General features: G+C 46.4%; 1 protein-coding gene across 1 annotated transcript in view; it reads left to right on the top strand.

The window, feature by feature from the left end:
- The window catches only part of LOC137536882 (zinc finger protein 850-like), a 53,609-nt gene that overhangs the window by 10,429 nt on the left and 15,518 nt on the right, over window positions 1-27,662 (top strand). The window contains exons 2-5 of the mRNA XM_068259064.1: window positions 2,082-2,148; window positions 2,297-2,394; window positions 4,561-4,816; window positions 6,551-8,950. Coding sequence (XP_068115165.1) covers window positions 2,115-2,148; window positions 2,297-2,394; window positions 4,561-4,816; window positions 6,551-8,950 — 2,788 coding nt within the window. The 5' untranslated portion in view covers window positions 2,082-2,114. The remainder of the gene's footprint in view (window positions 1-2,081; window positions 2,149-2,296; window positions 2,395-4,560; window positions 4,817-6,550; window positions 8,951-27,662) is intronic.

Genomic DNA, 27,662 nt, shown 5'->3' with positions numbered 1-27,662 from the left:
CATACATTACTTGATGGCCACCAGATTGACCATCAGATCGATTCCTCACTGAGAGGAATCTATTACCTGCCCACACATTGCACATCAATTTCCAATAGATTTCCGCATGCAGTCTATTGGAAATCTACATAGTACTGCCGCTTCTGCCTAGGCCTCTGGGTGAGCTAAATGACAGCTCACCCTGCTGCCGGTAAAATTTCAGGTGCTGTTAATCTACCATTCCCCCTCTGAGTCATAGCAACTCGGAAGTAGAAGTAATTCAGGGTCTTGCAGTTGCTGTAACACTGAATTACGGCTGCACGGGCCATGCATTATCGCAATGAGGCTATATCGGCACCCTGCAGTGTTCTCCCCAGGCTGTTTTAAGCTGGGTGCTCCACCCGGCTAGTTTTGCTGAGCACCCGGCTGTCATTGACTTACCTCCTCCTATGCTATAAGCAGAGTTGTGCAATGAAGCACCAGCCCTGCATTCTCTCATATTGCCCCGCCCGGCTACTTATTCATGCCACCCGGCTGGAAAAAAAAATCTGGGGAGAACACTGCCCTATTCAAGTGCGACACCCCCTGCCTCAGGGTGCCCATGTTAAATGGAGGGTAGGGGGATACCGTCCGGAAGTCTGTTGGTCGACGGGAGATGGAATACCACTACTGCTGCACACTCGACCGAGCCATTTCGAGTTTAATCTTTTTAGCATGCCAAACTGATCATTTCAGTTTCATTTCAATTGCTTTTGTCTGATAATCTTTCAAAACAATCAATCGGGCATACATGTTGCATGATCATTATAATTGAATTGGCCGGATATTAATACTGCAAATTGAGTAATGTATGTACACCTTTACCCACCCACAATCTATTCCCTTCACTGGACCTATACATGTCATATCTCCCACCACCACCAATCAGCACCCACACTTTTTCTCTACTGTCAGTAGATATGTAGAGGTCCGCACTGCTTCAAAATTAATCTTAGTTTATTGAAAAGGTAAAAAAAGACATGCAGGTTAAAAAGAACTGTAGGGCCACAAGTTATTTTTTAACCTTTATGTCTTTTTTACCTTTTCAATAAACTAAGATTAATTTTGAAGCAGTGCGGGACTCTACATATTGATTGCAAGTGAAGATCCTGTGAATCCCGGGATACGATCTCTGCACGCTTCACCAGAATTTATTGTAACTAGCCAGAGAGTGTGGTCTCACAGCTATAAGTCTTATAATCCCCAGCATCTTCTTCCACTGCCTGAAATGTGCTGTGTACAACAAAAACATGTTTGCTAGTACCAATAACAGTCCTATTTATTTTCTATATATCTGTGGTAAGCAGCCAGTGATCACTGAGCACCAGGCAGCTGATAAGGAGGCCTCAGTGATGGACTTTGGACTGTACTGTGTGTCAGGCAGCTTACAGAGTGACCACACCCTCCTACACCACGGTGGACAGCACAGTGGCATAGTGCTTAGCATTTTCACCTTGCAGTGCTGAGTTCCTGGTTTGAATCCCTGCCAGGGCACTATCTGCATGTAGTTTATATGTTCTCCTCATGTCTGCATGTGTCTCCTCCGAGCACTCAATAAAATAATACAAAAATCTCCCATGATCCTGCTGGCACAGTACAGTTCCTACTGAGGAAAATGCCACCAGACCTAGTATAAAAAAAGGGGGGGGGGGTCTCAAAAACATTGCTCTGAGAGATAACTAGTGGTGGCATAACTTTGTTTTCTATGACATGCTGTGGAAGATATCAGACTTTTATAGAAATACATATGATAATAGGTAGGGGAGAGTCTGCTGTAGACACCTCTCCCCTCCAGACGAGGCACGGACTGCAGAACTTTACACCACCTCATCTTCCTCTTTCTGTTACTCGGTGTGGCAGCTCCACTGACTTCATAGAAGCGATCCTGCAGCAACCACTTCAGTCTGCACACTGATGGCAGTGAGATAGGAGAGGTGAGCAGTGCTGGGGATTATGGGACATTATTCAGTAACAGCAGGGCGTGTGTCCGTATGGCGTCTGTATCATTGTGTGTCAGCTTCCTATAAGGTCTCAGGATGTCACTGTCTTATTTCTCCATACAGGAGTGATATTTAGGAGGACTGTACAAGGACATCATGATGGAGAATCAGCCACCTCTCACATCACCGGGTAAGAGGAGACTTTCATTTCTTGTAAAGGAGAGAGCAGAACTGGCTGAACTGAGGGTCCACCTACCCCCCCCCCCCCCCCCCCTTCCCAGCATCTAATAATCACATAGAGACAGTGTATTCAGTCAGTATGTGTGTGTTTCCTGCAGATGGATCCAGAAACAGAAACCCACCAGAGAGCTGTACAGGTCCTCTTTATTCCCAGGACTGTTCACAAGAAGATTCCACTGTTCCCCACCATTACCAGGTTGGTGGAACAGAGTCAAGAACTAAAATATTTTTACAAACTGTGCAAGATTGTATTAGTTACATTACTGTGTGTGCTTTTACTACATTAGTGTTAACATCTTAAAACAGACTTGAGCTCAGAACTTCCTCTCTGCTCTAAAAGATAAGCAGCAGCATAATAACCTTTAAAGAAAAAAAAACATTTCTTTGTCACAGCTGATACAAATCCTGCAATAAATCTGCAGTGTATCTACTTCCTGCTTTCATGGAAGCAGACATATTGTTAACATCCTGTGTTTACTAATTAGCTACTCTGCCGCGGTAGAGGAGATTCCTGAGCTAACGCAGCTGAAGAGATCAAATTGCACTGGTGATTAGTCACAGATGAGGGGGAATAAAACAGGCTAAACTCTCTAAATACATACAGGGTGCATTTCTCTATGTTTTCCTTCTGTCATGTGCAAGAGATCAGGTCCACTTTAAATGGGCATGTGGGTTCCCCCATCCTCACTCCTTTGATACACTATTTCTCCTTCTGTCCCACCACCAGTGTTAACAGCTCATGGCCACTAACTGCGTAGAATGTGTTCTTCCAGCTCATCCTCCTCATCCTCCAGCCCCCCCATGCTGCCACTAGTGTCCCCACCTGCAGAGAGCACAGGGGTGTGTTTCCTTACCTCCAGCAACCCCCCCCCCTGCTGTCTCTAGTGTCCCCACCTGCTGCCTTTAGTGTCCCCACCTGCAGAGAGCACAGTGGCGTGTTCCTTCCTCCAGCCCACCCCCACCCCCCTGCCATCTGCAGCCACTAGTGTCCCCACCTGCGGAGAGAGCACAGTGGCCTGTTCCTTTCCTTCAGCTCCCCCCTCCTCTGCAGCCACTATTGTCCCCACCTGCAGAGAGAACAGGGGTTTGTTTCCTTACCTCCAGCCCCCCCCCCTCCCCCTCTGCCACTAGTGTCCCCACCTGCAGAGAGCACAAGGGCGTGTTCCTTCCTCCAGCCCCCCCTCACCATCTGCTGCCACTAGTGACCCCACTGCAGAGAGCACAGGGGCGTGTTTCCTTTCCTCCAGCCCACCCCCCCCTCTGCTGCCACTAGTGACCCCACTGCAGAGAGCACAAGGGCGTGTTCCTTCCTCCAGCCCCCCTCACCATCTGCTGCCACTAGTGACCCCACTGCAGAGAGCACAGGGGCGTGTTTCCTTTCCTCCAGCCCACCCCCCCCTCTGCTGCCACTAGTGTCCCCACCTGCTGCCACTAGTGTCCCCACCTGCAGAGAGCACAGGGGCGTGTTTCTTTTCCTCCAGCCCACCCCCACCCCCCTGCCATCTGCAGCCACTAGTGTCCCCACCTGCGGAGAGAGCACAGTGGCCTGTTCCTTTCCTCCAGCTCCCCCCTCCTCTGCAGCCACTAGTGACCCCACTGCAGAGAGCACAAGGGCGTGTTCCTTCCTCCAGCCCCCCCTCACCATCTGCTGCCACTAGTGACCCCACCTGCAGAGAGCACAGGGGCGTGTTTCCTTTCCTCCAGCCCACCCCCCCCTCTGCTGCCACTAGTGACCCCACTGAAGAGAGCACAAGGACGAGTTTCCTTTCCTCCAGCCCCCCCCCCCCCCTCTGCTGCCACTAGTGTCCCCACCTGCAGAGAGCACAGTGGCGTTTTCCTTTCCTCCACCCCCCCCCCCCCACCATCTGCTGCCACTAGTGTCCCCACCTGCGGAGAGTACAGTGGCATGTTTCTTTCCTCCAGCCCCCCCCCCTCCTCGCCATCTTCAGCCACTAGTGTCCCCACCTGCAGAGAGCACAGTGGCGTGTTCCTTTCCTCCAGTCCTTGCCATCTGCTGCCACTAATGTCCCTACCTGTAGAGGGTGCACTGCAATGTCTTTGATGTAGGATTTGAGCATACATGCAAGAGTAAGGAGTCTTTGGGAAAGGCTCCCTATCGATCCTGGTCACCCATGGAGCTGCAGTCTGTTGCTGCAGCCCTGAAGTGCTTTGAGTCCGCCAGGAGAAAAGCACAATATAAATGTTCTGTGTCTTGTCTTGGTATTGTTTAAAAAGAACTAAATACGGCTTCCACCATATGCCTCTCAGTTCAGGTGCCCTTTAATAAACTTTCTGCATGCAATTATTTGTTCATTAGTGTAAATGCGGTAATCATGGCATTCTCTGTGTGTTGGGGGTATAGCGTGAAGAGGAGACTGATATAAAAGTTAAGGAGGAAGAAGAAGAGATGTATGTGAAGAGTGATCAGCAGACTATGGAGGAAGGGGACATGATGAGGACCATAAAAGAGGAAGAAGAGACGTATGTGACGGCTTATCCACAGTCTACAGAGAACAATGACATCATGGTGACTATAAAAGTGGAGAAAGAAGAGACAGATGAGAGTGAAGAGATGAGAATTGTTAAAGTAGAAGAATCATCGATGGATATCAGTGCAGGTAAGTGAAGAAGCAGAAATGTTTGACTATGAATGTGAGGTGTATAGAATGAGCAGAGTTTCTGCATTTGTGGCAGCTGATAATGGGGATTGTGTAGCTGGAGAGCCGCCCTGATCACCCCTGAATACTGTGCAGGGGCCGTACATCATGTCTGTAATCAGGTTGTGCTGGCGGATTCTGAAAGGTTTAATACCTGCCATGGTGTATGTATACGCATTCCTTAAATCCTGGTCCCCCATGCACTTGTACATGCATGATAGTCTATAGCACATGCACATACATCCTCTACTACAATCATAACACATTGGGCAGGATTGTGCACAAGAGGCAGCAGGTGGTGAAGATATACTGCAGGCCCGATGGATGGGTAAGATCGTCCACAAATCTCCCAAGGTAATGGCAGCTTAAAGTGTACCTGAATGGGAATAGGTGCCCCTAGGGGGTACTTACCTCACAAGGGGGAACCCTCTGGAGCCTAAAGAGGCTTCCTGCGCAGGCGCACTAGCGGCTTTCCCTCAAGCTTTGTCAGAAATAGCAGAGACTGTTTAGGTCCGCTGTTAATTAACCTAGTAGCAGCCATGCTAGTGAAGTATCGCAGGCGTGCTACGTCACTAACAGCATTAACAAGGATTGGCCATGGCTAAGGACCACATGCTACACTGCCAGTAGCGTGCACATTCTAGAATTACGTTGCACTTCTTCAGTGCGATACATTTAATGAATCTACCTTCATGTTCCCAGCAAATGAGGAGGAGATACTGTACACCATATGAAAGGTCCATCTCCATTCCTCAGTATAACATCATAGTGCCAACAAATGAGGGGATACTGTACACCATATGAAAGGCACATCTCCATTCCTCAGTATAACATCATAGCACCAACAAATGAGGAGGAGATACTGTACACCATATGAAAGGCCCATCTCCATTTCTCAGTATAACATCATAGTGCCAACAAATGAGGAGGAGATACTGTACACCATATGAAAGGTCCATATCCATTCCTCAGTATAACATCATAGTGCCAACAAATGAGGAGGAGATACTGTACACCATATGAAAGGCCCATCTCCATTCCTCAGTATAACATCATAGTACCAACAAATGAGGAGGAGATACTGTACACCATATGAGAGGTCCATCAACATTCCTCAGTATAACATCATAGTGCCAACAAATGAGGAGGAGATACTGTACCCCATATGAAAGGCCCATCTCGATTCCTCAGTATAACATCATAGTACCAACAAATGAGGAGGAGATACTGTACCCCATATGAAAGGCCCATCTCCATTCCTCAGTATAACATCATAGTACCAACAAATGAGGGGGAGATACTGTACACCATATGAAAGGCCCATCTCCATTCCTCAGTATAACATCATAGTACCAACAAATGAGGAGGAGATACTGTACACCATATGAAAGGCCCATCTCCATTCCTCAGTATAACATCATAGTACCAACAAATGAGGGGGAGATACTGTACACCACATGAAAGGCCCATCTCCATTCCTCAGTATAACATCATAGTACCAACAAATGTGGAGGAGATACTGTACACCATATGAAAGGCCCATCTCCATTCCTCAGTATAACATCATAGTACCAACAAATGAGGAGGAGTTTCTGTACACCATATGAAAGGCCAATCTCCATTCCTCAGTATAACATCATAGAGCCAACAAATTCAAGACTGTAAAATAACAGCTTTTATATGTTTTTCACTTAGCAGATGGACACAGTTTTGGGAACATGTCAGAGGGACACATTCTGGTACCTCCACGTTATAATGGAGAAGATAATGGCGCAACACAGACTCCTCCTGGAATGAATATGCTTGGCCCTGCAAATAAATCACTATATCTTGCTGGTCTCGAGGAATCTTCTGGTAGATCACATCCTGTTACCCCAAATATCTATCTTAGATTTCCCAGTGCTGACAGGTCACATGACTGGCGTAATGCTCAGGCTCCTCCCCCTCATACTATAAGAGACGGAGGTGATCAGATATTTCCATGTTCAGATTGTGATAAATGTTTTACAATTTATAATGACTTCCTTACACACCAGAAAAGTCATGTGGGGGAGCGGCCTTTTTCATGCTCAGAGTGTGGGAAATGTTTTGCTTTGAAAGGAAACTTTCTTAGACATCAGAAAATTCACACCGGGGAGCGTCCTTTTTCATGCTCTGAGTGTGGGAAATGTTTTGCGCGGAAAGGAGATCTTGTTAAACACCAGAGAGTTCACACAGGTGAATGTCCTTATTCATGTTCAATTTGTGGAATGTCTTTCAAGCATGAAAAAAGATTAGTTAAACACCAGGAAAGCCATATAGATGAGTATCCATATTCAAGTTCAGAGGGTGGGAACATTGTGAAGAAAGAAGACTTTACCCCTAACCAGACAAGTTTTGCAGGTGAGCCCTCTTTATCTTGTTCAGAGTGTGGAAAGAATTTTTGTCTAAAAGCAAACCTTCTCGCTCACCAGAAAAGTCATACAGCTGAGCGCCCTTTCCCCTGTTCTGAGTGTGAGAAAAGTTTCATCTCAAAGGGAGACCTTCTTAGACATCAGAGTAGGCACACAGGAGAGTACCCATTTCATTGTTCAGAGTGTGGGAAAGGATTTTCTTGTAACTCTAGTCTTGTTAAACACACAAGACTTCACACAGGGGAACGCCCTTTTTCGTGTACAGAGTGTGGGAAAAGTTTTGCAGAGAAAGGAAACTTAGTTACACACCAGAAAAGTCACACAGGAGCGCGTCCATTTTCATGCTCAGAGTGTGGGAAAAGTTTTGCTGTGAAAAGAGATCTTCTTCAGCATCAAATAACCCACTCAGGAGTGTATCCTTATCTTTGTTCAGAGTGTGGGAAAGGTTTTACACATGAGAGAAATTTTATTAGACACCAGAAAAGTCACACAGGGGAGCGTCCCTTTTCATGTTCAGAATGTGGAGATAGTTTTGCTGTGAAATCACAACTTGTTAGACATCAGATAAGCCACACAGGAGAATACCCCTTTTCATGTTCAGAGTGCGGGAAATCTTTTATTTATAAACACTCATTTCAAATGCACCAGAACACTCACACACGTGAACCACGCAAGGAGTCATTCACATGTTCAGTGTGTGGGAAAATTTTTGTTTATAAAAAGCCCTTTCTTGAGCACCAGAAATCTCACACACAGGAGCAGTCGTTTTCATGTTCAGTGTGTGGAAAGTGTTTTACACAAAAATCAGATCTCCGTGCACATAAAGCAATTCACAAAGCAGAGCGTCCGTTCTCATGCTCAGTGTGTGGCAGACGATTCCATTTTAGTAAAAATCTTTCCAAGCACCAGAAAATTCACACAGAGGAGAATCATTATTCTTGTGCAGAGTGTGGGAAAGATTTTAGTCGGGAGCAGGACCTTCTTGTGCACCAGAGAATTCACACCGGTGAGCGGCCTTTCTCATGTCCAGAGTGTGGGAAGACTTTCCATCATCGTAAACTCCTTCGCATACACCAGAAAATCCACACAGGGATACGCCCATTTTTGTGTTTTGAGTGTGGCAAACATTTTATTTGTAGACGAGCTCTCCTTTTACACCAGACAACTCACACTGGTGAGCGGCCGTTTTCATGTTCAGAGTGTGGGAAAACCTTTGGTCGAAATGTATACCTTAGTCAACACATGAGAACTCACACCGGGGAGCGTCCTTTTTCATGTCCAGAGTGCGGGAAAAGTTTCAGTCAGAAACCGTCTTTATTCATGCACCTAAGAATTCACACCGATGAACGTCCTTTTTCATGTTCAGAGTGTGGGAAAAAATACCGCAGTAGGCAAAACCTTCGCGGACACCAGAAAAGTCACACAGGAGAACGTCCTTTTTCATGCTCAGAGTGCGGGAAAGGCTTTATTTGTAAGCAAAAGCTTATTGTGCACCAAAGAATTCACACAGGTGAGCGGCCTTATTCATGCTCAGAGTGTGGGAAAACTTTTATTTTCAAGAAAGACCTTATTGTGCACCAGCGATCTCACACAGGAGAGCGTCCCTTTTCATGTACGGAGTGTGGGAAATGTTTTAAATTCAGATCAAATTTGATTACCCACAAGAAAGGACAACACCCTCTGAAACATATGCAGGATGAATAGAAATGTCTAATGCTAATCTTATAAAGTGATACTGCGTGTAATATGTGCTTAGTAAAGGAAAGCATGTATAGATAGGATGGGTGATAATTACTAATTGTATGTTTTACTTTTTTATAGTCTGCAAGCAAGTGCATTCATATTCTAAATTACAGAATTGTGAATTCGGTTACAAGAAGTAAGGGTGTGTGTGGTTTCTGTGTTTGCCTCCATTAGTCTGTGTGAGAATGATTGTGAGCTACTTTTTTGTTGTTGTTGTTGTGTGTAATAATTGGTAAGAGAGCATTGCAGTTTGGGGAAAAGAGTTGTTGCATATCACTGCTTATAGTATGTATGGATAGGCGCTCCACGTTTTGCTTGCACATCAATAATAAACAGAGAAGTAGCCCCCCCTTTGGGGAAAGACTCACCGAATGTTGCGGCCTATTGGGCCCGTGTTCACTTCCGGGGTATTGGCCACCCGGCAGCCTCTCTGGCAATCCTCCAATCTAAGGCAACGAAACGTTGGGCGGAGCTACGGAGTGACGTCATACGCACAGCGCCAGCCGGACGCGGCTGCTTGCATGTGCGAGGAAGCTTTTAATTACATTACCTACTAACTCATCAGCTATAGCCAGCAGGGTTCCCCCCCCCCCTACTATACTTGGAGGGTGAGCGATACGGCAGAGGTGTACGCCTTGCCGCTAGCTGAGCACAGAGTGACCTCTGCACCCCCTGATCCGCTCTAAGTGGCGGTTGTTTGTAGGGGACAGGCTGCTGATTGCATATGAATATTTTTCATACCTGTCTGCCTTATTGGCAGCATTTTTTACTCATTTGAATACATTTTTACACTTTTACGCTATGTGGAGCATCTTATTTGCCCAAACATACTTGGAATAGCGATTGGAGGATTGCCAGAGAGGCTGCGGGGTGGCCAATACCCCGGAAGTGAACACGGGCCCAATAGGCCGCAACATTCGGTGAGTCTTTCCCCGAAGGGGGGGCTACTTCTCTGTTTATTATTGATGTGCAAGCAAAACGTGGACCGCCTATCCATACATACTATAGACTTTGGTTGATGTGACACGCATCTGGGAAGGAGCACACCCACCATTTTTAACCTTGTTTATATGAGACTGATTGGTGGTGTTTTTGCCTGCTAATTTGGACATTGCTATCCCCATATGAGCGCAGTATCGGGGTGTTTACTGTTTAAGCATATCACTGCTTACAGACTTAACCATTGTGAGTCAGGTAAAAAGGGGGCCGGAGATTTGGGCACAGCTGGCACCACCATAGGCTATAATGTGAATTACAGCGGAAGCTGAGTTGCGTCTTACCCCCGACTCAATGGCGGTCTGGAGGGGGATAGTAATTCACATCCCTGGGACTTTTGCTGAAGCACGGTGAGCCATTTTTAAACTTTACCCTGTGACCAAATTTCCCGGCGCCTTAATTGCTTGTATACCAAATCCTACAGAGCATAGAATATCAGGCCAGCCAGGGCACCATCTGTATTGAGTTTGTAACTTCTCCCTGTGTCTTCGTGGTTCCTCCGGGCATTCTGGTTTCCTCCCATATCTCAAAAAACAAACAGATAAGTTAATTGGCTTCACCCTAGATTGGCCCTAGACTACGATACATACACTACACAATACATGCATAGACATATTACTATGGTGGGGATTAGATGATGAGCCCCTCTGAGGAACAGTAAGACAATATACTCTGTGCAGCACTGCGGAAGATGTTGGCGCTATATAAATACTAAATTATAATAATACCTCTAACCCAGAACTTGTGTGTAAATATGTGTTCGTTGCCTCTAGCAACCAGTTATGGACCTTGCTTCATTTTCAGATAAATACTGTAAAAGTTATTCTTTAAAGCAGGAAAACCGTTTCAGAGGAGCCAGAAATTATTCTCATGTACATTGAGGAAGGCAAATGCAGAGACAACACACACTTCCACTTCCTGTTACCAACCTCAGAAGTCAGAGACTTCCTCCATGCATTATAAAGCATAATAAGTAAAAAGAAAGCTGGAAATTCTATTATCAGTCGCCTATAGTTGTACGCTGAACAGGGCAAGGCTTTCTCTCCTGCTGTGTTCCAGTACTGCTGTGCAATGCATCTAAGGAGTACAGAACTGGACACAAGGCTGCATCCAACTGTTTATTAAGCCTTTGCCAGTGGAGATTGTATCTGACCTAACAGCTGTTTCACCTGAGATCTCTGCTTCATGACCAGACCCTTCATCTATGTACAAGCATGGCTATTGTGGATTCTCTGTATCCTCTCATTCTCCATTCCCCTGTATGCACTTTGTACTGTCCATTGTAAGGGGCCACAAAACATTATGCTGCTATATAATAAGAAGTAATCATGTGGGTGCATGCCTTTTACCTTACTAAGCACATATGTACTCTATACTGTATATATAGATCCCCTAATTGTAGATTGAATTTTTTGATTTTGCTTGTATTTAGGAATATTAATGTATGATGTCACTTCCTGGGGGTGGCATTACGCTCCACTCATCGTGCGGTAGGACTCTATTCGTGTTTAGTGAATATTACTCTATATCCTCTTTCACTGTTCTCAACAGAAATCATTTCCAGCCGGTAAACATGAAAAAGCAGCCAGGTGGGCCGGAACTGAGAAATTTGGAGGCAGAGAAAATTAAATGTGTGATACCTTTTATTAAATTAAGAAATCCCCACTCACAATTGCGCCCCCCCCCCCCCAAATAAAAAATAAAATAATAAAATAGCGAAATCACTCCCCCATCCCCAAACATAGATAATATATGGGGGTAAATAAAACAATAATAAGGTTGTTGGGTAGTTAGATGTACCCCCAAAAGCATTAGGTAGACTGATGTGTATGAGCCCAACAATATTAATAGGTGTGCCCTCTATATGTATTCTATAACCAAGTGCCCCCGTATTGGGTAGCCAGAGTTGGCCTCTTTCCCAAAGTAGATAGCCCTGAGCTTAGATAGCCAAAGGCCTCTCCCCCCCCCCATATAGGTACCTCCTAACATGTCAATATTGCTCCCTATTAGCCTTACACGGGTTAATTAAGGCTTGATATGCTTAGCTGATCGATTTGCTTTTCCATTAACATTTGAATGGATAGTGACTGACTCTTATCTCAGCAAGCTTAAAGAGAATCTGTATTGTTAAAATCGCACAAAAGTAAACATACCAGTGCGTTAGGGGACATCTCCTATTACCCTCTGTCACAATTTCGCCGCTCCTCGCCGCATTAAAAGTGGTTAAAAACAGTTTTAAAAAGTTTGTTTATAAACAAACAAAATGGCCACCAAAACAGGAAGTAGATTGATGTACAGTATGTCCACACATAGAAAATACATCCATACACAAGCAGGCTGTATACACCCTTCCTTTTGAATCTCAAGAGATCATTTGTGTGTTTCTTTCCCCCTGCAGCTATCTTCCACTGAAGTGTCAGGCTGTTTCTTCCTGCAGAGTGCAGACAGCTCTGACTGTATGTAATTCCTCAGTATGTGAAAGCCCAGCCAGCTCAGAGGAGGATTTATCCAGCTTATAAAAGATAAGAGAGAAGCTGCTCTAATCTAAATAATACACAGGCAGTGTGCAGAGAGGGGCCTGGAGGTGGGAGATGCATCACAGAACCACAACACTGAAGAACTTGGCAGCCTTCCAGACACAGGCTGACAAGTCTGACAAGAGAGAGATAAGTTGATTTATTACAGAGATGGTGATAGTAGAACGTGCTGCAGTAAGCCAGAGCACATTAGAATAGCTTTTGGAACTTGTAGGATGATAAAAAACAGGATGAAATTTTTGTTACGGAGTCTCTTTAATATTTATAGGGTTTAGCATATATACAGTATCTCCAAGCTTCAATGAAACCGCAAGCTTCCCTCAGTGAATTACATCCTTTTCAATCAGATTTTACAACAATGAACAGCACAGAATTAGCTTAAAGAGGAACTCCAGTGGAAATAATGTAATGAAAAAAAAGTGCTTAATTTTTACAAATAATTATTTATAAATGATTTAGTCAAAGTTTGCTCATTGTAAAATTGTTCCCTGATTTACATTCTGACATGTGTCACATGTCGTCATTTTTACTGCTGGCAGGTGATGTCTGTGGAAAGAGACGATGCATTTTTGGCAGTTGGAAACAGCTGCTATTTCCCACAATGCAACAAGGCTCCCAGAGTGTGATGTCAGCACCCTGGTGCTGACATCACTATGTGGGAGGAATTTCACCACAATATCAGCCATACATCACTAATCCGTTTGACAAAAGAAAAAGATTTCTCATGGGAAAGGGGGTATTAGCTACTGATTGGGAGGAAGATCAATACTTGGTTACGGTTTCTCTTTAAAGTCAATAGTTGGATATGTATGAGCGATAGATTACTGGCAGATCAATCAAAGTGATCAAAATCAATATCTGCACAGCCTGCTTTAGATATTTTTTTTTTGACTAACTCTGGTGATAAAACTAAGGCTAATAATTTCAGCATGGACCAGAACCAACTGAGAATATCACAAATATTACTCTTTTATATAGGCTCTTTATATACTGTATAGGCTTTTGAGTAGAGCACATGTCCAAATGATGGAGTTACATAAAACACAGTCAAAGGCAATAAATCACTTTATCACTGTCCATAACTTTACTGCCAGGATGCACTTCTTGTGGAGATCACTGTCTTTGTGTTACTTTTTTATTACAGTAAGCTGAGTGTGTCTTTTTCTTGTATAATTTTGCTTTTATGCTGTGTTGTTGTAGGAATAATAATAAAAGAGTAAACATTTTTCTTGTGTGACTTGTGTCATTGCTCAGTGTGATGGTGTCACCCTCAGCCTCTCCTGCACACAGATCCCCTCCTGATCACACATATTCCAGAGGCCTCCTGCAATGACTCTGACATGTTACTCATCTCTATCAGCCACTGGCACAATCACACAGGGATGTACCGGGTTACACCCTCACAGGGGAATGCCTGGCAAGGCCCTGATGGTACTGGGTTTGGTATAGCCCTCCACAACGTATATGGTGCTCACCTATAAGTCCTACTATAGCGCCATATCACACCAAAACTAAAGGGAATCTGCAGGTTCACTACTTATTGGCCAAGACCAAATGAAGTGTCTCTTTTTAGATCTGTGCAGTGACAAATGTTATCCCTACAAACACACCTCCCTGGCTCTCTAGAATGCTGGCCTCATGGACAGGGCCAGTGTGATGGCTTTGTTACTCCATTCTCAGCAGAGCACTCCTCCGAGGAAGCTAAGTACAGAGCCTATGTGGGTATCCTCCAGGCACAGAGGGAACTTCAAGTCTTTTGGATGTTGAAAGGGCTACAGCACTCCCATCACTAGTTGCACAGGCAGGTAAATAGGTGACCTGTTCTACAGCAAGATATTGAAGCCCAGACAACAGGTGATGGGAAAAGTGATGTATATTTTATGGCCAAAACCCAGGATCAAGCCAGCCAATGTGTGAAGTGGCTGGCTATTGTAGCCAACATGCAAACCAACTTTGGGTGGCCAGAATGTGACCTGACAAGAGCCAGCTGGCCAAATCCTGCAAAAAAGGGCAAAACAGCAATGCTTGTAGTTCCCAGGCTCCTCAGCCTGCCCAAATTTGCCCCGGTGTCCACTCACCTCTCCATGCTGCCCTCCACTCCCCATGTCATCTCACTCTGATAAGAGGAATATAGACATGGCAACCCTCCCTGTCCACCTGTGTGGTATCTTGGTTTTTATTACAGCCTGTATTGTCAATATTCACTGGCATATTGAAAACGCTCATACAGCACTGAATACCGGCAACACAGACTGCAATAGAGACCACACACAGACGCACTGAAACTGGCTGCCCTTTCTATCTTTCTCCCATCAGAGCGAGAGCACATGGAGAGTGGAGGGGATAGAGGTGCAGTATGGAGAGGTGAGAGGAGCAGGTTGATAAGCCAGGGAACTTGGTACTGCTGCCGCTAAACTCTGCTGTTTTGCCCTTTCTTTGGGACTTGGTTGGCTGGCTTGCCAGATGTGCCCCCAGCATTAGCAGCCCCCCTACCCAGTATAGAAAGCCAGATATTAGCATAGATAGCTAGGAGTGCACACATCTCCCCCCCCCCCCCCTATATACAGAGCAGGGGAGCCAGCATTGGATTCCTGGTGTTTAGGAGGATGAGGCAAGCCTTATTGGGATTCAGAGGCTTCCACCTCCTGAGGTAAGTTTCCCTCAGAGTTTTTTTTTTTTCCATTGCAGTCTGCGATGTCCACACTTGCTTTATGACCCTTGGAAGATGGGCCTCCAGGTTTTGAGGGTCAAAAGGGGCTGGCAAGTAGAGATGGCCTGAACCTCCGATTTTAGGTTCGCGAACTTCCGCAAAGGTTTGCGAACTTGCAACCTTTTGCAAACCGCAATAGACTTCAATGGGGAGGCGAACTTTGAAAACTAGAAACACTTATGATGGTCAGAAAAGTGATGGAAAAGATGTTTCAAGGGGTCTAGCACCTGGAGGGGGGCATGGCGGAGTGGGATACATGCCAAAAGTCCATGGGAAAAATCACGATTTGATGCACAGCAGCGTTTTAAGGGCAGAAATCACATTGCATGCTAAATTGGAGGCCTAAAGTGCTTTAAAGAGGCACTATTGGCAATAACATGCCCCCCCAAAGAAAACACATATGTAAGTAGATAAATACTTCCTCTACTTACATAACAGATGTATTGCACTGTCCTCGGTTTCCTTTCATATAATTTTATAATATAAAGAAAGGGTCATTCTCTTCATGGCAAGGGCCATCTTGCTTCCTCCGGTATATTCTTCCCCCAACCCCGCACCCCCCTCCTCACCGCACTTGTTCTCAGCAAAGCAGGGAGGAAAAGCTGCAGACAGCAAAGGCTCACCTAATAATAGATCCAAGCGCTGCAGTTCCCCCTTATACTCTCTGCACTACCACCGGCGGCAGTGCAGAGAGTATGGGGGGAACTGCAGCGTCTGGAAACATTATTCCTGGAGTCTGTGCGCCACCTTTATCCTCCCACAAAGTTCTGTGCGGGGAAGAAGGAGAATGCGGCGGCGGCAGAAGGGCAGGAGGGGGGGGGCGTGGACATCACACTGGAGGAGGGGGGCAGAGGACAGAGACAGGAGATAGCCTCTGGCCCCCCTCCGTGCGCTCTTACAGCGGCTACAACCACCGCAGACAAGGGGAGATCAGGCGGCCAATCGCAGAGCAGAGAGGTGATTGACAGAGGCTTTAGCCAATCAGCCTGCCTGTCATTTCTGTTCTGCGGCTTTGCGTCCTGCAGGCATGGGGAGAGAAAATCCTCCTAGGAAAAAAAGTAAGAATAATTTTAACTATTTGCATTGCCTTATTAGCATCCTTTTTGTCTATGTAATAGGCTAAAATAGAAAATAGATTTCACATATAATGCCTAACAGTTACTCTTTAAAACATCTTGCAAAGTGTATACATCAATCAGGTAGTGTAATTAGTGTACTGCTTCACACTGACAGACTAAACTTACTGTGTAACGCACCGCAAACAGCTGTTTGTGTTGTGACGGCCGTCCTGGCCAGAGTGCATGCAATAGCGGTTTTCAAGCCCATATGGTCGCCGGGCTGAGGTAGCTCAATGACAATAGTACAGTGAAGTACAGTGACTGTTGGTATTAAATATCACACTGCGTGCGCTCCCGTAGGTAGGTGGGTGCACTGAACAACACGTAGGTATATGCAGTGATGGGTATTACAAATGTGCACCTGTCACACACACGTACCGTAAACAAGTACAGTGACTGGTGCTATTAAATATCACACTGCGTGCGCTCACGTAGGTAGGTGGGTGCACTGAGCAACAGGTAGGTATATGCAGTGATGGGTATTACAAATGTGCACCTGTCACACACACGTACCGTGAACAGGTGCAATGACTGGTGGTATTAAATATCACACTGCGTGCGCTCACGTAGGTAGGTGGGTGCACTGAACAACAGGTAGGTATATGCAGTGATGGGTATTACAAATGTGCACCTGTCACACACACGTACCGTGAACAGGTGCAATGACTGGTGGTATTAAATATCACACTGCGTGCGCTCACGTAGGTAGGTGGGTGCACTGAACAACAGGTAGGTATATGCAGTGATGGGTATTACAAATGTGCACCTGTCCCACACACACGTACCGTTAACAGGTGCAATGACTGGTGGTATTAACAATGCGTGCGCTCATGTAGATATAGGTAGGTGCATTGAACAGTGAACAGGTGCAGTGATTGGGATTACAATTGTGCAGCTGCCTGTCACACACACAGGTAGTCACTCACTGAATGTGCTGGGCCTGGCAGTGGCACAGTAGGAATTACCACCAAGGGGCCAAAGGCCAGCTGCGACTGACTGACAGGGCTGTATATGCAAGTGGGCCACACACACAAAAAAAAAATCACAAGAACAAGAGCTGTTGTGGGGTGCTTTTTTAGCAATAAGAATCAGCAATGAGCAAGCTAAGAAGCCTACAAGAGCCTAACTAAGCTTTCCCTATGAGAGTCTGACTGCAGCACCTGTCCCTTCACTAATTACTGCAGGCACATGAGTGAGTGAAAAGCCTGACTCTGCCTGCCTTTTATAAGGGGGGGGGGGGGGGGAGAGGGGGGGGGGGGGTTCCAGGAGGGAGTGTAGCCTGATTGGCTACAATGTGCCTGCTGACTGTGATGTAGAGTTGGTATTTGTGATTAAAAACCCACTTTAGCAGTGAATAGGAAAGCCCCCTTACATTCTAGAAACACCAAATTTGCAGGTTAAGAAGAACAGGGGAATTTTTTTTTCAAAAAGACCTTATAGTTTTTGAGAAAATCGATTTTAAAGTTTCAAAGGAAAAAAGTATATATTTAAATGCGGTAAATGACAGTTAAAGAGTAACTGTCAGGCTGCAAAAGCTAATTTAAACCTCTATTCTCCTGTGTTAAACAGTTTAGAAGGAAGCCAAAAAGGCAATACTGAAGTTAAAAATCTCTCTTACTTTGATGTGTGCAGAACAGCAAGGCTTTATTCCCAAGCTCCTAAGTAGTGATGGGCGAACAGTGTTCGCCACTGTTCGGGTTCACCCGGATTTTGGCCTGTTCGGGTTCGGTTCGGCACCCCCCGAACACCTCATGATGTTCGGGAGGGTGCTCGGGCACGCTGCCCGAACCCGATCAGGTACTTCCATCTGGTACTTCCGCCCTCTCTTGACGCACTTCCTGTTTACATTTGAAGTCGCGTCAAGAGAGTGCAGAAGTACCGCGATGACGCGTACGAGGGTACGTGTCATCATGTAGATGACGCATACCCTCGTTCGCGTCATCGCGGTACTTCTGCGCTCTCTTGACGCGACTTCAAATGTAAACAGGAAGTGCGTCAAGAGAGGGCGGAAGTACCAGATGGTACTAGCGCCTAGCATCTCTGGCTGCCCGCTTCCTGCCCTCCTCCTCAGGTACTTTTGGGGGGCTTAAATTTAACATTATAGGGAACCGGCAAAAGGGAGAGCTTAGCGGGGAGGGGTGGAGGGCATTTCCGACCCCCCCCCCCGCGCTCGGGGCATGCTCTCCCTTTATGCTGGGACCCTATAGGGGCCCCAAAGGGACATGTTCGGGTTGGGTTCGGGGTTCGGCTCGAACATGCCGAACATCAGGGGCATGTTCGGCCGAACCGCGCCGAACCCGAACATCCAGATGTTCGCCCAACACTACTCCTAAGGAGGCCGGCAGGACGCATAACAGATACTGCAAAGCATTCTGGGGCTGCTTCTTCTCCCCACTGCACTACCTTGGGTCCTCCCCTTCATTTCCCTATACCGCCCTAAGGCTGGTTTCACAGTGGGAAGTTACAGGCTCATGTTACAGCAGCCTAAAGCTCCCATCCCTGAAAAATCACAGGGCACATGTTCCGTTACAGTATACTGCATGAGTCCGCTACATGGCTAATTAATATTCACTGCACAGTGACAGTAGTGTTGTCCTCATGAACCATTAGGATTTTTTTTGTGAGTCTAATCATCAGGAAGCAGGGAGGGTATGGCATCACAATTGGCTTCATAGGAGACAGACACACATGGAACTTGCCATGAGCTGTCAGGAGCATCATTCTCTGCAAATACTATATAAACATTCTGTGAAATCCAAACGTGGACAGTGAAATGCATATGTAATGTAAGTACAGCCAATATTTAGCTACTGATATACTGATATATATGTTTTTTTTCTCTGAGACCCTATACCTAACAGCTCCTCTTTAATATAGCAAACCTAACGCTAGTGTAAATTTACATATATCAAAAGAAAGAGCAATGAGTTTCCTGACGTGGTTTCCAGGGGGTCCTGCGGATGGACCTCTTGCAAACCCCTCCGGAGCCGCAACACTTTTGCCAGGGATTGCTATACAGCCGCAATATGGCTATATAAAGATCCTGGCATCTTTTCCAATATGACGTAGGGTCCTCCTTCCCAAGCATCTTTAACCCCTTGTCTCCCATGCAGGCTGGGATAGTCAGAATGTGGAGCCCCAGATAGTCCATGGTATGGGGGGTCTCCAGGGGAGAGGAGTGTCCAAGCCTTCCCCTCCCACCTGGAGCATTTGTCCAATCCATAGACAAGGGGCTCTTAACCACCTCTGGTGCCCCAGGAGGAGGTGGGGGCGATGACTCCCTGGTGGTTCATGGTGGCATCTGGGAGACCACTTTAAGAAGGGGACCCCAGATGCCTGCTCCCCTCCCAGGAGAAATTAGTATAGGGGTACAAAGTACCCCTTATCCACTTCCACAAAGGGTTATATGAAATAAAAACACAATGAGGAAAGTCCTTTAATAATCTTAATTAACCAGAAATACTTACCTGTACCTTTAAAAAAATTTCCCACACCAATATCCTCGGAAAGGTCCCATGCCACTATCTTCTAATCTTGCGATCTTCTGTTACATTACATGTTGTTTGAAGATCTCCACCGGCAGCTCTGCTACACTACGTACAGCAGAGCTGCATCTCTGTTCTCCACGGCTCCCGCCTCTGCCCTCCTCCCACCCACCCACTGCACTTATAGCGCCCACCTGATGTGCTATGGGTGCTCCAGGGTGACAGCATAGGTGGGTGCTATAGGTGCAGTGGGTGGGCGAGAAGGAGAGCAGAGCCAGGAGCCGCAGCTGACAGAGACGCAGCTCTGCTATACTTAGTATAGCCGTGTCAGCCGTGGCTCGCGGATTAGAGATTAAACTAGTTAAACCAGTATGTTTCCTTGAAAGAGAAATGTATCTCCATGCATTCAGGAGGGGTGGGAATACACATCAAGCTTGGTACTGCTGCTAATGTTCAGGAAATCACGGGCCATAATATACGTGAAACGTGCGCACCAATATAACACAACAACGTTTAGTCCAAAGCTGAACATTGAGCCTTTCCCCGCCATGGAGTATCGTTGTGGTCCATGAAGCAGCACACTAGTGTGAAACAATTGTTGACCGATATCTCTATGCACGGTGTTCCTTGGATGGGTAATGTATAATGTTTATCGATACTGCTGAACCAGAAATCGCTGGTATAAAAAATGGGGTCTACCGACATCATGCTGCTTGGATTTGCGACCACCGCTGACTACACCGCTCTCTCGTCGCTGAAGATCACTCGCGGTGCCATCGCTATGATAGCAGAGCTCCGTAAGCTGGTCAGGAGCTGATGTCATTGGCAGCTGACCCTGTGATCAATGTGAGCCAATGAGATTGGTGTACAGTGATCACGGGGTCAGGAACCAATGAAATTGGCTCCTGATTGGTTCACAGAGCTCTTCTGTCATACCAAAAGCAGGGCGAGTGGGCTGTTGCAGGAGAGCGGAGCAATTGGGGGTAGCGTGCTGCAGGGAAGTTTAAATCTATGCGCTGGCAGGGATAACTGCTCCCAAACAGGGCGTTGATTTCATCTAACGTGATCCGTAAGCAGTTAAACAACATTGTGGCTAAGGGGTTCCACTCCTGTATGTAATGCAAAGAAGCAGCGGAGCGCTACACATTACCTCCTTCTAAAGGAGAGACATTTCCTACCGCTGCTGGAAGCAGGTAATGCATAACCAGATAAGATGGACTTTAGCAGAGAGCGTCTTATTTTTTCTGAGGTGCTTCATTGTGTCTGTTAACAATGCAGCTTGTTCATTATTGCTGTAAGGTTTCTGCTCTTTTCATCTGAATTCAGTTACATTTTTGTTCTATTGCATAAAAGAATAAAATCCTCCCTCTGTGTGTTCTACATTTGTGCTGTAATTATGCAATTGCAATACTGCCCTGTAGGAAATAAGTCATTAATCCCACCAGTAAGGAGGCTCCTCAGTAGTCCTGATGCGTCACACAGTCCGCCTCCAGCAACAAGCCCTGCCTAGTTAAGTTGATTAAATCTTGGATGGGAAAGAGGTACCGAACGTTTGATACTTACCTTCAGACACTGTTAATAGCCCTAAGGAAGCGGGTTGATACCCGTGAAACGGGTTGTCCAGTGTTTTTTCTCTACAATTACATCTTTTTTTTAACCGGAGCTATGTTTCATTTACTGAGGTATATTTTGGGGTGCCTTCCCTCCCAGTGTGGTAACAAAAGAATTCTTGTTTTCTTTTTCATCTTTAGGACAGCTGATGACGAATGCATGACTGTTAAAAATATATGGAAAAATCGTAACTCTTGTGACTACTGATGGACAAGCAGAACTCAGCCAAATTATTGAGGGCTTTGTTAGATGAAGGGCATTTCTTTGGTATTTACCATTTTCTGCTGGCAATAAAACTAAAATTGGGTAACATGGCTGAATTGTGTCTTCTTCATGTGAGATTTTTAGTCTGTACATTGGGGGCCACTCTAAAAAATAAAGCCATAGATTTCATTAAAGAAGAGTCCATGTGGTCCTAGAGTGTTTCATGGAACACCTCTCCCTCTCTCCTTGTGTTCACATGGGTTTCCTCCAGATCCATGGCTGGATTTCTGGCAAGGCCAAATAGGCCATGGCCTAGGGCACCAGATAAACAAGGGGCGGACTTCAGGCAGCCAGTGGCCTTTAATTTGTTTGGACACTTAATCTGACTGCAAATAAAGGGGTTGGGCCAACCGCACCATTTGAACCAGCTGGCAGCGGCCTGTGCTGCAGACAGCTGCACTCGGTTAACCAAGCATGTGCGAACAGTCCTGGTCCAATGGCACAGCAGAAGCTGCGGGCAGTTACGGAAGGCTGGGTCAGGGCGCACGTGGTGTGGGGGATGAAAGGACCTGGGGCAGGACCAGCGAATACTACAGAATACAGAAGGCAGCCTATCATAGTTCCCATTTCCTGGTTATTGATTGGCCAGTGGTGATCCATGTCACTTTACCATGGAGACCAAAGTGAGTATGGGATGGGACTTTTTACGCGTTGCCCACTCCACCCGCTGTCCAATTGTGGTAGGATACTGTGTGGTTAGGGGCGGCTGGTAAAAGTGGGCCTTAGGTGGTAAGAAGTACAAATCCGGCCCTGTCCAGATCCCCTGGTTTCCTCCAGATCCCCAAAACACTGATGAATTGGCTCCCCACTCAGAAGACTGGCCTTAAGCTGTGTACACATGCAGGATAAAAGTTGGCCAAGGCGGACCGATAATAACCACCTCTGCCGAGTATCCAGCGTGTGCACAGTATCCCCTGCCAGTGATCAGCCTGGCACTTCGCTTTGACCAAGCTTCAGCCAAGAGCATTGTTCTTCCTACTCATCCAGCTTCCGCGTGATGTCACACTTGCGCTGCTTCATCTGCCCTCCAGCACCCCCCTATAGCAGTAGAACATGTTGCTAGCCTGCAGACTAGAGACGCATCTGTACAGCCTCAGCCCTGGAATGTCATACCAAGGGATCAGGTCCCAATTCCCACCAGGTGACATGCCTTGTATGTGTATACGAGGCTTTAAGGTGATGATACAATCTTGACTGTACAACCTTGCCAAATAGATGTAGTAGAAGGGTAAACTGAGTGAATATACTTTGGATAGATTCTTTATGTAGTCCTTTATATTAAATAGAAGTGGTAAGATTGTACAGACAAGGTTGTATCATTAGTGGGCACCTTTAGATTGTGATTGGAGTTGTAGTAGGGATTGTGAGTCTCTCTGATGAACTGTTAGTATCATGACTTGTTTGATGCGCTTTATGAAGTGCAGTGGAAGATATTAGCTCTATATAAAAACATATTGGTAGCATTTATATGGAATTGATATGTTTTTCTCAGCTCTTCCCAGACAACATTACACCAGTGACACCATTCTTCATCTTCCACAAATGTAAAGGCTCATGCGGAAGGCTCGTACACATGTGCAATTTTTCCACTACAATGCATGGAGCCCCCCAAGCAAAACTTTGAAGGGGTCCCCTAATGTTCACACCCCTTCCCTTGGCTCCCCTCGGTGCCCTCCTTGGGGCCCATCTCACAAGGGTCATAAAACAAGTGTGGTCATCATGATCTTCACAACCATAGCAAGCCAAAAACACCCACCTGATCTGAAGTATAGTCCCCTGTATGGGAGGAAGGGAAGGCTAGTAGTTGGGGCCCCTCTGGGCCCTCCTGCCATGGCAGAGGCTGCTCTCCTCTAGTTATGCCCCTGGGTGGAGGATATTGTCCCATTGCCCAGTTGACAGAGGGACTTTTTAACCCGAGTGGGGTCAGGTTGGTTCTGTCCCCGTCTGCATATTCAGTGTAGTCCCCAATTGTAACCCTTGCTTGTGAGTAGTGTTGGGCGAACAGTGTTCGCCACTGTTCGGGTTCTGCAGAACATCACCCTGTTCGGGTGATGTTCGAGTTCGGCCGAACACCTGGTGGTGTTCGGCCAAACTGTTCGGGTTCGCCCGAACTGCTGAATGCCAGGCCGAACAGGGCCCCTGTTCGGCCGAACAGGGCCCTGTTCGGCCGAATACGGCCCCCCTATGGGGTCGCAGGCATAAGGGGGGAGCATGCCCTAAACGCGGGTGGGGGGGTCGGAAATTCCCCCCACCCCCTCCGCTAGCGCTCCCCCCTCTGCCCGCTTCCCCATACAAAAGTTTGACGAAAGTAAAATAGTACCGGTGGCTGGCTGCTGCAGTGGCTGGCTGGCACTATGAAGTGACTGAGGAGGAGGAGTCGGAGTAGGACGCGTTGAGGGAGGCCGGGCAGCGGGCGGTTCAGCGGTAGTACCCTTGTGGTACTTCCGCCCTTTCTCTGACCTCATGTCCTCTGCGTGATGACGCATATGAGGGTACGCGTGACGCGTACCCTCGTATGCAGAGGACGTGAGGTCAGAGAAAGGGCGGAAGTACCACAAGGGTACTACCGCTGAACCGCCCACTGCCCGGCCTCCCTCAACGCGTCCTACTCCGACTCCTCCTCCTCAGTCACTTCATAGTGCCAGCCAGCCACTGCAGCAGCCAGCCACCACCACCGGTACTATTTTACTCTCGTCAAACTTTTGTATGGGGAAGCGGGCAGAGGGGGGAGCGCTAGCGGAGGGGGTGGGGGGAATTTCCGACCCCCCCACGATCGGGGCATGCTCCCCCCTTATGCCTGCGACCCCATAGGGCCCCCAAAAGCGGGATGTTCGGGGAGTTCGGGGTTCGGCCCGAACATGCCGAACATCGCGGCCATGTTCGGCGAACGTTCCCGAACCCGAACATCCAGGTGTTCGCCCAACACTACTTGTGAGTATACCACCTGTGGATACTAATTATCCAATATTTCTCTATGTACTACACTATAGGCTCTCTGTTTTCCACCCCTCACTTTATTTTCCTTGTTTACACTATTATGAAGTGTCTCCTGGTGAGCACTGCGAGGAACACTAATGGAGGGCATTATGAAGAAGAGGTCAATAATGACACTATAATAAATGGGTATTCTATTGTGTGACCTCCACACTGCCCCCTTCGCCCTTGGACCTCAGAGAGGCTGCTACACTTATTGAAACACCCCGGGGTATGGAAGTGCTCTGATATCAGTTACGCAGAGGTTCTGTATTAATGAAATGAATAATTTACGGTGAGAGTTTGTATAGTATACTTACTGTTTCTAGAGATCTTGCATACTCTCCTCTCTCTCTCTCTCTCTCTCTCTCTATATATATATATATATATATATATATATAACATAGACCATTCTGTATTGACCAACAGTGGTGCTCATCCGGATACCCGAACTTTTTTCAGCTATCCGACCAGATTCGGATTCCGGATATCTGGGCTGAAATCCGCATAACACTATGCGGATATTTGGTCGCATACCCGGATATCCGGCGGATATCCGAATCCGAATACTGTAACTAAGGAGATGAAATCATTAAGCCCATCAGAGGGCTCCCAGCAGAAGCCCTAGCAACCAATCACAGAAGGGAACCCTGGCCAGCCCCACCTGACCTCATTGAGCCAATCAGAGGGCTCCCAGACTAAGCCCTAGCACCCAATCACAGAAAGGAACCCTGGCCAGGCCCCCCTGTATAATAAGGAGGGTTACCATGATGAGAAATATCGTCCTTGCTTGTCACTGCTCACTGAGAGACATGCTCCAGTGCTGCTGGCCTAGCAAGTGCTGTATACAGTGATAAACCTAAAGCTGTTCAGTGATTAACCCCTTCACTATCACCACACTATTGTATTGTTAGGTAGCTAGCTTGATTTCATTCAGTGACAGTCAGAGTGTGTGCTGCAGGGCTGCTGCAGGCAGCTGCTATGTGTCTCTGTGTGTGCTGTGCACAGACCAGGCCAGCTGCTGCCTGCTGGCCTGCTAGCCTTAGCTACAGTGTAGGTTAGGTCAGGGAATAGGATTACTGTGTTATTATGTAGTTAGTACTGTAGTACTGCAGTCAGTGCTAATTAGTTGTTAGAGTAGTAGGACTACTGTGTTAGCGTACTACAGAACTGCTGTGCTGCTGAGCAGTGCCAATGTGACAGTTAGTGTGCACTAGTGTCTTCTCCTCTGCTGTCTGACTGTCACTCGGCTCGTGGCACTTTGCATTTGGCTCTTTGCACTTCGCACTCGGCACTTTGCATTTGGCACGTTGCGCTTTGCACTTGGCACATGGCACTTGGCAAGTGCAAAGTGAAAAGTGGCAAGTGTCAAGTGCAAAGTGCCAAATGCAAAGTACCAAGTGCAAAGTGTCAAGTGCACGACCGCTGTCTGGAACCTAGTCCTGATGTTAATTGACAGCTTTTTTGGGGGGGGGGGGGGGGGGGGGGGATTTTAAGTCCCCACATAATCAATGAATGTTTCCCTTTAAAAAAAACATGATACTACATGCCTCATTTACCCTAAAAAACGTTTTAGAAGCAATTGAAAGGCTACTTCCGTTTTTGCGATCCAGATATCCGAATCTGCCCAGATACCCTAGATATTGAGGTCGGATATCCGATTCGGATCAGAAAATTTTAAACTCGGATATCCGATCCCGATATCTGGTATCCGGATCCGAATTCAATCCGGATTTTGAAAAGGGGTATCCGAGCAGCACTGTTGACCAATGACCACAGACTTTACACTATACAACTTCATAGCTCCTAGCTGTCCCTCTTTTGGAGGGACAGTCCCTCTTTGGGAACCCTGTCCCTCTTTCCTCCTCATCTGTCCCTTTTTCAGGACTTTGTCCCTCTTTCTATGTAAATATGTAAAAATATGTAAATGTAAATATATATATTTCTCTACTAAAAAAATGTGTTTTGACTCTAAACTTTATTCCCATCCTTTAAATTGATATATTACTAATTTTAAAATGTTAATATGAAGGAAAATGAAGCAGGATAGAAAGGACCAGTGTGGTTTGAATTATAACAACATATTTTTCTCATGAAATCTTTATGGTATGCGTGACTAGGGGTGTGGTGGGGCGTGATCAGGGGTGTGGCAGTGGTGTGGCTTAAGTGTCCCTCTCATCTCAAAAAGTTGGGAGGTATTAGGTCCAAGTTTTTAGGTATCTGTTTTTTGTTTTGTTTGTTTTTTAATTGGCTTCAGATTCTCTTTAATGACTAACTGTACAAGATTTCTTTGCAAGCTTGAAACATGCCTGAAGAAGAAACTTAAAGTTTCGAAAGCTTGCAAAGAAACCTTAGGTACCACCTAAACAACTTTGGTTGTTATGTGTGACAGACCCAACTCTAACTATAAACGCCTGCTTACGTGAACTACAGAAATGGATGAATGACAACTGGCTGAAACTAAATGCAGACAAAACTGAAGTCCTTCTGATTGGAGGGCAGAGCATGATAACAAAACAACTTAACTTGCAGTCTTCACCACTGGGAATAGGAGGCACGGATCTACGCAGCTCTGATCATGTGCGTAGCCTGGGAGTTCTAATTGATGGGGATTTAAACTTCAGAACTCAAATCTCTGCTGTGGTGAAATCATCCTATTTTCACCTGAAGAACATTGCAAAAATCAAGCACCTCATCCCCCCAGAAGATCTGCCAACCTTAGTCCACGCCTTCATCACATCCCGACTGGACTACTGCAATGCTTTCTACACTGGTCTTCCAAAAAAGGCCTTGTACCGTCTACAGCTGATACAGAATACTGCTGCCAGACTGCTAACCAACCAACCCCATCACTGCCACATAACGCCAGTCCTGCACTCCCTTCACTGGCTACCTATAGAATGGAGGGTCCTATTCAAGATCGGCCTACTGACATTTAAATCCCTGAATAATCTAGGCCCTGGATACATGAAAGATA

The sequence above is a fragment of the Hyperolius riggenbachi genome, chromosome 10, assembly GCF_040937935.1.
Source record: "Hyperolius riggenbachi isolate aHypRig1 chromosome 10, aHypRig1.pri, whole genome shotgun sequence".
NCBI classification, from domain to species: domain Eukaryota; kingdom Metazoa; phylum Chordata; class Amphibia; order Anura; family Hyperoliidae; genus Hyperolius; species Hyperolius riggenbachi.
This window is presented reverse-complemented; position numbering and strand designations above follow the sequence as displayed.